The sequence below is a fragment of the Stegastes partitus genome, unplaced genomic scaffold (genome assembly GCF_000690725.1).
Source record: "Stegastes partitus isolate 25-593 unplaced genomic scaffold, Stegastes_partitus-1.0.2 Scaffold1751, whole genome shotgun sequence".
NCBI lineage: Eukaryota > Metazoa > Chordata > Actinopteri > Pomacentridae > Stegastes > Stegastes partitus.
Window position 1 is genome coordinate 69,500 of NW_007579482.1, and position 14,861 is coordinate 84,360.

Sequence of the window (14,861 nt, forward strand, 5' to 3'; positions counted from 1 at the left end):
AAGGTTTTACCTTAAATTTTATACACTAGAGTTTTTTTTTCTCGTTGTCTTCAGTTATATTTTTAATGAAGTGCTCCTATCTTTCAGCTTCTAAACAGGAAGTGTGAGTTTTGCCAGATAATCATAGACTTATAATTGACCCTGTGCCCTGCAATGAAAGCTGTATAGCTGAGGTATTGAATTAAGTTATGAGTGTCCCCGCTATGTGGGTTAAAGCTGCATGACAAACAATCACACGCAGGCCGAGGCTTGGCCCTCCATGTGGTTAAAACACAAAGCACAGAACAACATATAAAAAATCCTGCTTTACTTCTACACTAATGCACATCGTACAGACCTGGTCATAATTAACTAAATCAATACTTTTTTTCTCCTGTAAAATGACTACATGCACAAACACCGTGTCACGTCTGTCCTTCGCCTCCCGCTTCAGCGCTGTGAGCTGTGGAGGAGTTTCTGCAGCGAGCTGGTTCAGGCTCTCAGTTGAACGCTGGATTGCGGACTCCAGACAGGGTGCTGACAGGAGCGCTCTTCCCTTTGAGGAGGGTGAGGGAGAAGATGAAGAAGCAAACGCTCATGACGCCCAGAATGATCACGCCTGAGATGAGCGCGCTTGTCACTGTGTTCATCTGAAACACTGGAGTTTTCAGATGGGCTAAAGCAGCACAAACACAAAGAAGCAGTTCAGAACCATTTGTATTCGTGCCGTCTTTTCAATACTTGCTCCTAAAATCATACAAAGTAAAGACAATATCCATCGTACTGAAGCCACTACGGGTGGTGTACAATGTATTTGATGGGTTTATTTCTTTCATTCTTGAGAAATATTACACAGCTTTCAATGTCGTGGAGAAACATTTCCAGCTTACAGCACAGACAGCAAGTTCTTCACTGACCTTAGTCAGATACACAAGAATATAACAAAGCCACAATGTGTGCAGCTTCTGGAGCACATAAACTTTCCTTTTTTCTCAACTGAAATAACTATTCGATTCAGTTCAATTCAGTTTTATTTATACAGAACCAATTCACAAAACAAGTCATCTCAGGGCACCTTACAGTCTTATAGAGAGAAACCAGACACATTTAAATAAGTACCCTCTGTGCTCCTACTGTATAAGACGGCAATCAGATTCTCTTATGGGGAGTTTTCAATCATCATTCTGTGTTGTGTTGCAAAATAAGTCATTTAACTTAAAAAAGGCAGACTGATGGAGGAAGGGCAGTTAACTTATATCAGAGCATTAGGAGATATGATACAGTAGAAGAGAATAGGAGACATTTTTTCCTAAATTTGAAAATCTGCAGGTTTTTTTTTTTTTTTTTTTTAATTATTATTATTTTTGAAATCATACTTCTCTTGGTACAACACCAACACATTCTGTGACTGATACAATACATATTTTTCTACATACATTAGAACATATGCTCTTTTGTTAATACTCTACTTACATACAATCTGTGCAATATTAATACTCTCGGTGTTTCCACTCATCAAAAATCAGTGCAGTTCCACTAGTATGTGCAATAATGCTATTTTTTAGAACTAGTGCTTACATATTTTGGTCTGTATATATTTTGTGCACTACGTTCTTTTAATGTTTGCGCTGTCTTTGCTGCTGTAACGCTGCAAATTTCCCCACAGAGGGACTAATAAAGTCTTATTTTATCTTATCTTATCTTGAAAGTGTCATTCCAGACAATATAAAAGTGTGTGATGGCTTACCCAGCTGAGAGTTGTTGGTTGGTGTTTCATCTGTGAAAGAAAGAGTAAAGGACGGTTCAGGGTAACAACTATTCATCAGAGTCGGTACAGTCCAATGTGTTCATATCCAGTACACGGCCTGGGACAACAGTATGTCTGACTGGTCATTTCTAACTATCAGTCAACATACCAGTGTCAGATCTCAAGTTTGACTCACTCTGGTACCATTTAGTATGTCCAGAATTATTGCAGAATTAAACAGTCGGTGCAACTGTTGTTGTTACAGCAAAGGAGAAGAAATGAAAGAAGCCTTTATGGAGCTGCGTTATGTTATAAGGTGTTGTGTTCCAGTTGAGGAAACTGCACTCCTCAGACAGGAAAAGGAGGTTGTTTGGTGGGAAACACACTCTGAGGAAAAGGAATAACAAGAGGAGGTAATCAAACTCTACCACTCCGAGTGATGATCGGTCCAGCAGTCAGAACGGCGTTTCCTGATGCACCATTTGATTCCTTTCCTTCAGCAACATCTCTCTTTTTCCTGCTGCCACAGATCTATGGAAAAAGAAAAGAAAAAAGGTAGAGAAAGTTAATGTGGCACAATGAGATCCCTTTAATGTGTTCTCACGTTCTCACCATCTGGTATTTAGGAGAAACATACTGCATGTCCAACATGATTCATTAACGTCGTCTGGATGTGTCTCCTGGTGATTTGAAGAATTCTTCTACATGTGTTGTCCTCCGTGTTTATTTAAGTTTGATATTTTAACTAAGTAGATATGGGTGATGGAACAGTCCAGTGACTTTCTGAGAAGTATGTGGACTGACTGTGCTGACCACATTTATAGATTCCAAAATGCCATTAGCTACAGTCACTTAGGTGCGAATGAAACACAGCTTGGAAATGTGAGCAGGAATATAAATGGCCTGCACTCTAGCAACTAGGACTGACATTCTTCCACAAGTTGTTAGTCTGAAGGCAGTCACATTGTTATGACCCAGGTGTGTAAATGTAATTTGACCTTTCATTAATTGTCATGAGTTCCAACTACATTTAAATCAATTTTGAGAATTAGACACCGATTAACAGTGTTAGTGGAATCAGCATTATTTAGGTCTTTTAAATGAGTAAACCTGTGTATAATACTCCAGTACAACTTAAAGTCCTGCATGCCGATCACCACCGAATAAAAGTGCAGAAGCATTAACAGAAAAAAAACAATGCAGAATGATGCAGTGTCAAAGTTCATCTCACAATGATATCTGTGTCATATGAACAATGTAACACGTTTTTATTTATGCATCATTCCACCTCCTCATATTGCCCCTGCTCAAACTGCAGATGGATGGACACCCACTAGGGTTTTGGTGCTTGGCTGTGGTGGAAAGAAAGAAGTAATTTAGTCCTAGAAAGCCTGTTTTGAGAGATGCCCACCTGATTAGACGAACAGAGATTGTTGAAGCCTCAAACTACTTTTAGCTACAATTTGGAAAGTATTTTTTTCACCAAAAAAAAAAAACAAACAAAAAAAACTTAAGTTCCACCCATATATACTGAAACTACTGTAAGAAGGGATCTGCTCAGGGCCAGTACGAACAGGAGGAATGATTACAGCAAGCAGAACGTGTTTATAATGTTTGTATGGACACCTGCCATAGATGTTAGATGGACTTGAAGCTAATCCTGATGTATGAGAGAGAGCAAGTAAATCCACCTGAAATATGCTGAAACATCAAGTGTCTCCAGCATGTTTCCCTCGTGAAATGAAGCTGGAAATGGGTTAAGTGTTTGTCATGTGTCTGTGTGTAAGTGCCCTGCTTTAGTCTCACTGGCATGAGCATCGGACAGTCGTCGGCTCGACACAGCTTGGTGACGCAGTGCAGGAAGACGGTGGACATCTTCTGGTTCTTGTGCTTTACAAAGCGGAATACTTCAAAGGCAAAGCGACCCATTTGGCTCTTTCCATTCTCAAAGACAGTGGTCTGAGGATCTTTTTCACAGCTGGCCCAGGAAAGTAAATTTGGACAGAATTATTAGAGAGAAAAACAAATAAAACAAAAATCAGTGATTAGATTTAAAATTGGAGTTACCTAAAGAAGAGATCGTAGCGGAGGTCATCGTTAGGGTTTCCAGATGGTGTGGTGTAACAGTAGTCCATTAGAACATTCCATCTATTCAACATTAAAAATGATTGAATCCAGAGCTCTGGGATTTAAATGCAAATGGTTTACGTAGACGTGGAGAACTGCTAGGACACCGTTACTCATCTCTCCTTCTACAGGTGCTGTCAGTACAAATATGATGCTACATCACAGTTCTACCCTCAGGGAAATCCAGTTATGTACTTTATATACTACAAATTCTTTTTGTAGGGAAGTGTAATTTCTGTCTACAACACGTACACCAGTAACATGTAGGAAGCATGACAAAGCAGTGTACATACACAACATTACCCTAATCCTAATAACATTGGCAATATTGTTATAATGCAATGCATTGCTGGGAAACCCATGGCCTGCCATCTTTGTGGATGCTACTTTGACACACAGGCATGGGAAAAAATTACTAGACTACCCTTGTTTTCTTCAATTTCTTGTTCATTTTAATGCCTGGTGCTTTTAGGAATTCCATGTTTTCTTTTCTGTCTGTTTTAGTCACATGATGCACACAGGAGTTAGTACTTGATGCATAACCCTTGTTTCTGATGACTGCAGCCATGCGTCTTGGCTGCTCTCCACCAGATTCTGACATTGTTCTGCTGTCACAGCAGCCCATTCCTGTTGCACAAATTCAAACAAATTTGCTTTGTTTTTGGTCTTGTGGTTCTCCATTCTGCATTTGATGATTTTCCACAGGTTTTCAATTGGATGTAGATCTGGTGATTGAGCAGGCCAAGGCATGGTTCCAGTATTCTGGTTCTCCATCCAGGCTTTAACTGACCTTGCCATGTGGCAAGAGGTTTGTCTTGTTGGAAAATCCAGTCATTGGAGGCAAGAAAGAGTTTTCCAGCTGATGGAAGAAAACTGTTTTCAAGACTAGCCCTGTACATGACCTGCTTTATTCACCCTTCACACAATTTCATTTGCCCTGTTCCACCCATCCTGAAACAAGCCCAGATGGTCACTGATCATCATCTTCCCCCTGATGGTTTGTAGACGATAGTTTGGTTCCTTCCCACCGTTTGTCCTTCTTTTAATTTTTTTCAGAGTTGATAATGTAGTGCTACTAATTAAAAAACATAATTAATGAATCATTGGGTCTTGCAGTAAGTATAGCTGTTGGGATGCTGCAAATAATTTATGTGAACCTCGGGAGGAGCATCAACTGATAAATACAGCAGTCAATGGGGAGCAAAAGAAACAAATAAATATAGTGTAGAACAGGAGTGACTGCACCCCTGTGTGATATCTCCTAAAAGTCAAATCCTTCAACAAAAAAAGAAAAAAAAAAGAAACTGTATGTAGCCAATTTAGCCAAAATTCTTGACAACACAAGTACTGCGTTTTGTCCGATGAGCAATCAAAAAGAAATACTCTAGAAACAGTATACTAAAAATACAGGCCCCAAAGTAGAAAATCAGTGTAACAAAAAGACGTGTGGTCACTGAAACTTAACTGAGCACATCTGTGATTTCCAATTAGTCTACCAACATACACATGGTTTTAAATGACCTGTAAACTGGGCTGTATCCATCTACATGTCTGCATCATTGCCTCACATGCAAAAGAATTGTCAGAGGAATGAAAACAGATGATTGTGGGGCGAGCTGAGTAGGCGACCCACAAACAGGCTATAGTTCCCCAACGCAGCAGTCGTGGGTTTGACTCCCGCTCATGACCCTTTGGTCTCTCCCCGTTCTTCTCCCCCCTTTCCTGTCTATCTCCACTGCCCTAAATAAAGGCAAAAAAGCCCCAAAAATATATTTTAAAAACATGATGGTGAGAAAAAGGACACAAGGATTGAATGCTTCAGCTGTGCTTCTACTGAGAATCAGCTGAAGTGCAGTTACAGTAGTAATGAGGAGGTACAGGATGAGCTATAATGCCACTAATCAGAGCTGCTGCAGCCAGCCTCTTAAGACGACACTGCAGAGAGTGAACTGTTTGCACAACCTTGCTCTCAGTAGTCTGAGTTTCAATGACAACTCAGATGCTGTGTATAATCAGTCTATGGATGGTGTCCAAGAAAAAAAAAAAACATCTTGCTTGCTCTTTGGCACAAAATTGCAACATGATACTTTGCTAAAGAACAAGATAAGAAACCAGATAACCAAGATATGTTCGGCCTGAACCTCACCACGACTACCACAGTGAATGCATCGTCCTGAGAGTCAAGCACAGAGCTGGAGATGTGATGGCATGAGGCTGCATGAGTGCAAAAGGCTGACAAGATGATTCCAAGTCTGCAGAACTTCTGCAGAAGAGGAATCTTCCAGCATGAACTATCAACAAAAGAAAATGTGACAACGATGATGAGCTATGTCACCTGACGTACATCTGATTAAACCCTTTTGGGATATTTCAAAAAGAAGAGCAGAGTAACGCCAGTCCTCCACCAAAGAGCAGCTCGGAAACACAGTCCTGAGAATAGCAGAACATCTCTCCAGATGTTTGTGTAAAACTGCTGTCCTCTGTTCTGAGGAGGACTTAGTCTGTCATCTGTCCTACTGTGGGACCTGTATTTATAATATAATTAATCTAAACTGTTCAAAACTGTTTTTAAATTTACAGAGAAGCCAAAACCCTACTGGTCAACTTGTTTCATTACCGTTTAACAACTGATACAAATGTTCATTTGGTTTTGAATCACTTGAAATGTAAGAAATGTCGCACAAATTCTGTTGTAGCCAGAAATGGTCGACAACTATACAGTATGACAGACTTAGGAAAGAAGCAAACGTAATCTGCAGTTTAGACTGAGCGGCTGGATTAAATACCTCTTATCCAGGTTGCTGGCTCTTACAGCCGCGAAAACCCGTGTCTTCAAAGTCAGTCCTGCCATGGGGATGGACAGCTGCTGAATGTACGATGAGTCCTGGACATAAACCACAATAACATTATTATCTGGTGTGTGTCATCCTTCTTTGGAAATTGTTGGAATTATAGACTTAAAAAGTGCAGGTTAAGAATCTATATAGCTGATGAGCTTCTTGTGTATTATACATGGCTTGTTGAACAGGTCCAGGTCTTCTGTGAACTTACGTTGTAAAGCAGTAGATTCAATGTGCTGATGAAAGTACCGTTGCTCTCCTTCACTGAGATGGCAGCAGCTGACCTTCAATCAAGATTAAAAGAAATATATTTACATCAAAGGTGCTGAATAGATTTTGAAAAGTGAGTCCAGTATTTCAGATGACAATATTTCAAAATAATTCTAGATTTTATTTTACTTGTTTATCACATTATTAATAACAAAGAACAAACATTAAACTCTGTCACTTTACTGTGTTCAGCTACTGACATACGTAGACTTCCACAGTCTCTTCAGTTTCTTCTGAGCCATAAAGCCTATAGACAAGCCTTTACAATTTAGAACTTGAAAGAATTACTTAAAATCAATCAAACATTTCATAACCATACCTGCCATTACTGTGTACACCAGCTCTGGAAAATTATTCCCCTACCAGATCCACTGACATTACAAAAAGCTAAAAACTTTAGAAGCAAGATAACTTCAGATGTATGAAACGTGACAGAACTAAAACACGATAGTCCCAGAACTTGTGTGAAGCTGAGAATCAAGCTATTTTGACCCTGTTGTCTCTACATGCATCATACCTAGACTGAATATTTTATACATCCTGGGGTTGGCGGGGACCCAACAGAAATCATTCAGCTATTTATTTTTATTTATTTTATTTTGGTGTTTTTCTACTATGCTGTGCAACCATTCTGCATTAAAGTGAAGTCGTTTGTCCTTTGCATGTACTTCAGCTGCCAAACCTGCTCCTTGATGACTTCCTCGGTCAAAGATTTAAAAATTCACGACCACCAACAGCTAGTTTGGAAGCAGTCGTGTGAGAGAGACTTACGAGGCCAGCTGTGTGTTGTTGACCAGGTATTCCAGGGGGTAGCTGCAGCTGAACTTGTACAGCAGACCCGGCAGGTAGCTGATGATAGTTGGGGGGTCTGGCGTGTCGATATACCCCGATATGTTTCCAATTTGTACCAGGGACAGGTTCCCGTAAGCGTTGGGTCCTTGAGCTGTGGACACCTGCAGCAAACAATATGAGAGTGATTAAAACACGTCCTCTGCTGGCTTGGTGGCAGACCTCTATCTTACTATGGTCACACCGGACCGAACCTCACTAATCCCCAACCTAAACCCTGTTTACTGGAGAACAGATCTTTCAGGGAAAACTGTCTGTAATGCATGGATTCACAGTCTTAAATGATCAGATCCCTGAAGTAAAATTACATCTTAAATGTCAGTATTTTCTGGAAAAAAAAAGTTAAAATCCATAATCAACGGTTTGCAGTCGGAGAGACGCTCTCTAAAACTATTTCTTGTTATTATTATTATTATTTTACCATTCCAGTTATTCTTACCACCAGGGAATTACCACAGGACTCCAGCGTCGCCAGGCTGATACTAAAGATCACAACGGTGGGAAAGGTATTGTTATTGATGAATCCTCTGCAGTGGGCGTCTCCATGGCGACCATTGAGGGCCAGGTCGGAGTCGGTGTAGCCAGAGAAGAGAACGGGGCAGAAGTTGATTTTGAGGGTGATGGTCTGAACCCCACAATACACACTGATATCCCTCTCCGCTGCAAGAGACACGCACACACACACACACACACACACACGAGTAAATACAGGCACATGAAATGAGCCACAAAGTCATTTTGTTATGTTGGTGAGATACGTCTCTCTTTTCTTTTTAGAGAATAAATAACTTTGGTCTTGTGTTCAATTTAGATTTTGTTCCTAAAAGTTGAGGTTTTTGTGAGAAAGTATGTTTTAAGCAGAAGTGCAGCTCTGGGACTACAGTCTACAATAAAAAGTTCATTTTTATTCCCATCAGGTTATGAACTGTTGCGGGACAAACATGCTAATATCACCTATTCTGAATTTGTAGCTTGTCTGACAACACATCTCCTTCAAAAAACATATTATAATTTTTATCCATTAATTCTGAAACAAAAAAGCGTTAATCCGTGTCTGCAGCTTTGAGTTCCTTACCAGGGAAGCGGCTGTGAAAGTTGGCGTCACAGTTGTATCCATTGAACTGAGCTTCAACTGAAAAGGTCTTACTAAACAGTAGAAGAATCAATAATATATGTTCCATTTCAGCACCTGGAACGGGACAAGAAGGTAGTGTAAGAAATTCAGCCGATAAGTTTCACCTGTCGCCAAAGAAAATCAATCCTTTAAAAGTGGGTAAACAGAAATGTTTAATTATGTTCAAAGCCAAAGATATTCTTTTACAAACATGCTGATGTCAGAGGCAAAGTTTTCTATAATCCTCTAACAGTTTATGTCTTTCATAACGCTGCCAAACACATTTAAAACAGTCAAACATCAAGTTAAATGAGGTCCGAGCACATGCAGCTTTTATGCCAAAGTTATAAGAAGTGATGCTTTAAAATATACTACAGTCACTTCATCTATTACAAAGCCTTATGCATGTCTGTGTGTCTGACTTACTGACCTGTGAAAAGCTTTTGTCACATGATCATTGTCAGTCAGAAATACAGGGACTCAGGTCTGAGGAAGCTAAAATTTAATTATATGAATTGCAGCAATTTTCTACCAGATTGTGTCGGAGATAAAAAAAAGACAGACTGTTGGTCTATAAGAGGCAGAACCACTCACCCTGGTTCCTGGAAGCCAGCAAGTCAGCGGTTCTCCATAAGCTTGGGACAGACGATGGAATGGTCCGCACAGCATCCCTACCCGACTACTAGAAACAGGAGTCGGGCGCAGGGGGGAAAAAGGGATCCTACACATAAGAGATTCATTATTTGAACATGTCAACAAAAAAGGGCTGTCCAGAGCGAACATGGGAAAGTCCATCAAATCTGAATGTGTTATACAAATCCTTTCACGTCTGTAGAAACATGAGCAGGTTTTAAAGTTTCCCACTCATATCCTTTCGGTCCAATCTGGCTCTGTCACTGCTCACAAATGGTTTGACGCCGCATGAGGTGGGGGGGAGAAAATTATCTTTTCATCGCTGCTGTGGACCTGGCCTGCTGACTGAGCCGTTCCTTTCTCCACAGGCCAGTCGGGGAGTGCAGGGACCTGCCACACAGGCCCTTGGCCCCTGGAATCCACACTTTTGGTGCTTTGTGTACAGCAGTTCTCAGTCAGCACAGCAGCAGGCAATCTGCTCGGTGGGGCTGCGAGCTGCTGCCGGCCTCCTACCTGATGCCCAAACTTTGATTCCTGGTCACAGGACTCCCACCACATAAAGAGGCCAAAGCAAATGAAAGCAAAGTTCTTAGAGTTTCAGGGGATCAGTCAGACCCTGTTCCAGCTTCTATATGGAAAGCAGTGCATGTGATGGCTGTGCAGACAGGAGACACCCAGGGATTTTATGAATGTAGAATATGAGATGAAAGGAGTTAAAGTTTCCAGCAAACGTCTCAGTTAAGGTCCAACGGAAAAAGACAGAAGCACTTGTTTGGTTTCTGTGTCGTGATCATTTGAACTTCCATTCATTACATTTATTTCTTGTTTAGATCGCTCAGGCTAGCTTCAGTAAAGGTTGGTCTCTGTGGCAGCTTCACGGCAATCTGGTCGTAAAAACTATATAGAGTATTTAACATTGTACTTTACTAAATTCATCGGAGCACATTTTAGTTGTAATCCGCCCTTACCTTGTTTGTCTCGCCTCATCAAAAGTATCTTTGGTTTCCCCGTCAGTTCTTCAACGATTAACCATGTTTTTATAACCATTGTCCGTGGCTGCTGAAGCAGAATATGGGACATTGTAGTCCACAGGCTCTTTCTGTATAAAACATCTCACTGAAGCCAATACAAGCCGATGGACCGCACCGGCTCTCTGCAGCTCAAGGTATCCATGAGCACTGAGAGTTGGGGAAAGGCAGCTTCTAATTTGTAAGGACTTGCTAATCCAGATGAATTGTAATTATGAGAATCTTGGCCAAGAACTGAGATAGTACTTTGCTTCACTGCGAACTGATAACCATCTAGAGCGCCCCAGCTCCTCAATTATCCAGAACACATCTCGACACTCTATAGGCCTGATAGTAAGATCCAGTGTTCTTATCAGTCCAAGAGCATCCGAGTCAAAAGAACACGATGATCATAGAGTCCAGAGACGCCGTTTGGAACCTTTCATCACTTTGCATAAAGAGATAAATCGACATTATCTCCTTATGGCTGAATTCTGAGACTACGTGAGCGTATGCTTTCCATGGGCGACCTGTGGTTCAAAGCTGCTCGTTTTATGGAAAAAAGGGAAATTATACATTTTCTTGGCAAAAGGGATCAAAGCAATGCATGGAGGTTATTAAACAACTTAAACTAACAGCTAGTTTTATCAGTGTTGAGGTTTTACTCTGGTTTGAACAAAGAAACAAGCAGCTATCTTCATATAACCGGAGGAACACAATGCAACAAAAGTCAATTCACCTTCAATCATTTTTAAATGCTTTGAGCGTCTACCTTTGTTATAATGACAGACTCTGCCGTCCTCGACATGGATGATACCAGAGTCCAGAAGTTTCTAGACAGACGCTCTACCATTCTTCACAGTTTTTGCCCTTTGCTGGAGCGGTTGTGTGGTTCTGATTTCTCTTTTAATTACCCCAATGTGTTCAATTGGATTCAAGCCAGTGGACATACTTGTCCAGGTCATAGTTTTCACTTTTTGTCTTTAGAAACTCTTATACAGTGGCTCTGTCAGTCCTAAGAAGATGAAACCACATTCACACCTAACCATAGAAGAACCTAACGAACCCCGTTGTGTCAGGGGGAGCACTAACGACCCACATAACGAGGAGGAGGAGCAACAAACCCCCAACTGAAACCAAAACTCAGTGCTAATGACTCGTTAAGGATATAAGTATCTGGAACTCCCAACTAGTCAGTCAGGACTGATGAAGCCTCTTGGATGAGAGGTTCAAGGAACTCAAGCAAATCCAGCTGCTACTATTAATCCACGAGAATCTTACACAGTGGTGGCATTATGGTCTGTCCATCACACTGTCTGAGCTGCCACAGGAACTCATTGATAACCGCTGTGTCAGAACCAGACTGTGCAGATAGTTCCCTGTTCATGACGTCATTTTTGGAGCTCTGATTAGTGCTACTACGGCTCCTTCTGGACCTCCTGATTGCAGCTGCATCTGATTTTTTTGTTGGTCCCTGATCTGTCTGAATCCCTTTTCATCTTTCTGAAGTCTTACAATTCCACTTTTCAGTTCCTTTGGAAATTCTCTCCCATGTGGAGCTATCACATTTATATTTACCTCTGTGGCATAACATTTCTACTTTGGTGCCTGTATTGTCAGTTTAGTCTTCCTGCAGTTTTTGTTTCTGATTGTTAATGAGAGCAAATTCAAGATTCAAGATTAACTTTATTGTCCCAGGTGTGGGAAATTTGTCTCGGGCTATTTCACCCACGCTGCAGCCAACACAAGCAGACACAGACAGGAAAATACAATTAATAGAGAGAATAAATAAATAACTAAATACATGCATACATCAAACAAAAGCAGAATGAAACACATACTCTAGTCTCATTTCATGAGTCCAAAGTCCAAAACTCTTTCCTTGTCAACTTGAACATAACACACTGTCTGAGTGATTCTGCACAGCGGCGTCCTCACCTCTCCAGTACACTCTGTTATACACTGTACCAGTGACAGACACTGTTTCCGTCTTTCACATGTGGATTTTATCATTTTAACATGAAAGTGCTGAATAGGGTTAAATGATATGCTTTTGAGCAGCCATGATATCTGTCAGCTGCAATCACACAGCTCCTACAGGCTGATTGATTGAGGTTTTTCCTTTTCTGTATCTACAACACTAACTCTATTTGCATCATCTACTCTGGCCTGCCCTTTGTAGTGCTCCCTTGAGTTTTAAATCATTGAGCAGGTGTCATATAGGTGACCCGTTGCTGCACATCATTAGCTACAGGTGCTACCAGTTCCATGTGCTAACCTGCACGTCTAAAAACCGAGCACCACTGGGCAGCTCTGCCTTTTGCCTGGAGGAAAATAATGTCCTTCAGCCACAGCAACCAGAAAGTTAGACCTGCTGATAGGACAATAAACTGGAGCTGCTCTTGTGGACGACATTTTCAACTCACTTGATAAAAGTAATTTGGTGCTTTTGATTCTATTGATCATTATATTGTTGTTGTTTTTTTTTTAACTACGTAGGTTTTGATCCTTTTCATTACAGCTGGTTCAGATCTTTCTGAAGCGCTTCAGCTTGACGGATGATTGGTCAGTTCAGTTTAGGTGACCCAAATGACTGATCATAATATTCCTAATGGAGCAATATTAGGACACCTGCTATTTAGTCTATACAAACATACATTCTATTTATTTTTCAACTCAACATATATAATAACATTATTATCATCCATCCATCCATCATCTATACACCACTTAATCCTCACTAGGGCTACACTTAGAGACACACAACCACTCACATTCACACCTACGGACAGTTTAGAATCACCAATTAACCTCAACATGTTTTTGGACCTTGTGGGAGGAAGCCAGAGAACCCGGAGAGAACCCACGCTGCACGGGGAGAATATGCAAACTAGTAGCAGTAGTAGTAGTAGTAGTAATCGTAGGAGCAGTATTAGTAGTCGTAGTTTTTTTACACTCCATTACTCCAAACAGACAGATTGTATGTCAGAGTACAAGGGTCTGATGTCCACGCTCTGGATTTTTTTTTTTTAGCACTGTATAACTTGCATAGTTCATTTAGTCTAGGTTAAAGCTATTTTTAAGTTGTTCTAAAACTCTGAAATGAATAATCTTGTTCTCAACTGGAGACATTCATCCTGCTCAACACTTTCACCATAATTATGATGATGAAGTAAATAAGAGGACTGATTCCACTGCAACTTCTTTTTACAGTTTAGGATGACATTATTGCTGCATTTCATAATTAATATGCCACCTTGCTGCCTCAAAGAGAAGTTAAACTGAATCAACATCTAGTATTAGTAGTGTAAGTATTTGTATTTTATGTACTGCATGTATTTAGCTAGCAGAGACAATAAACACATTTAACTGAATACTCCTTTGTCATGATGTTCTGATCTTATGACAATCACAGACGTTAGAGTGAGATGTCAGTAAACATGACTGATTTGAATCTACACCCTACAGCTGTCTGTCTCACAGTGCATATTTGACCCATTGTGCCTTAAGTAGCCTTCGTACAGGTACGACGGGTGACGAGCAGTTCAGAGGTGCAAGTTCTTTGTGTTTGACAAATTTTCTGTGCGTGAGATGATAACGTCAGCAGATCAAATGTAACATCGACTTAGTTTTTGCGGAAATACACCACTTGAAAAAGGCCACAAAAGAATCCCCCTAAAACTAGTGCTGATCTCTCTTGCAGAGAAAGATCTGACGATCCTTTATCAAGAGTGAAATCAAGCTAGACTGGGTGCCGTCATACTGTGCTCGCTTCAGCAGTTTGAGTGGCACACAAATAATTTTGAGTCTTTGACAAAATGAAAGGGCAAGTCTTTCGGCTTTTGTTGGCTAAAATATCATCACTTGGCATGCATACAAGTAACCAAGTCTTTGCATCATTCTCAGTGTCCCTCGGAGAGTATCCCTGTATAAGCTGGTCCTCCCTGGTGACATAGCCATTATATACATGACAAATACATTCTTCAGAGGAGGATGTATTCTCTGCCTGAGCAATATATAGCTGCTGCAAGAAGAGAAAAAGCGGTTCACAGATAGTAAAGCCCATCTTCATTAGCTCTGACATAACATATAATATATAACGTTTATATTTGTATTTATTAATATATAACAGTTATTTTGATTGTTAAACAGCAGTGCAAAGTGGCGGCGCTGTACGGGGTTTATGATCAGTGGTTATGATGATGATTCATAAGACGAGTCCGTTTTTAATTGCAAACTCATTTAACCTTTCAGTGTTAAAGGTTGGTGAAATTACTTTGACTGGCATCGGAGGT

The 14,861-nt window shown here is 40.5% G+C and overlaps 1 protein-coding gene across 1 annotated transcript; it reads right to left on the reverse strand.

Moving 5' to 3' along the window:
• Positions 1-479: 479 nt before the first annotated feature.
• On the reverse strand, positions 480-8,993 carry LOC103372413 (zona pellucida-like domain-containing protein 1). Its single transcript, XM_008302049.1, has 10 exons — positions 8,888-8,993; positions 8,252-8,472; positions 7,735-7,916; positions 6,905-6,977; positions 6,640-6,737; positions 3,794-3,874; positions 3,533-3,704; positions 2,155-2,257; positions 1,727-1,756; positions 480-655 (listed from the first exon to the last, which is right to left on the reverse strand). Exons 1-10 carry the CDS (start codon positions 8,991-8,993, stop codon positions 480-482), a joined length of 1,242 nt encoding a protein of 413 aa, XP_008300271.1.
• Between the last annotated feature and the right edge of the window lie 5,868 nt (positions 8,994-14,861).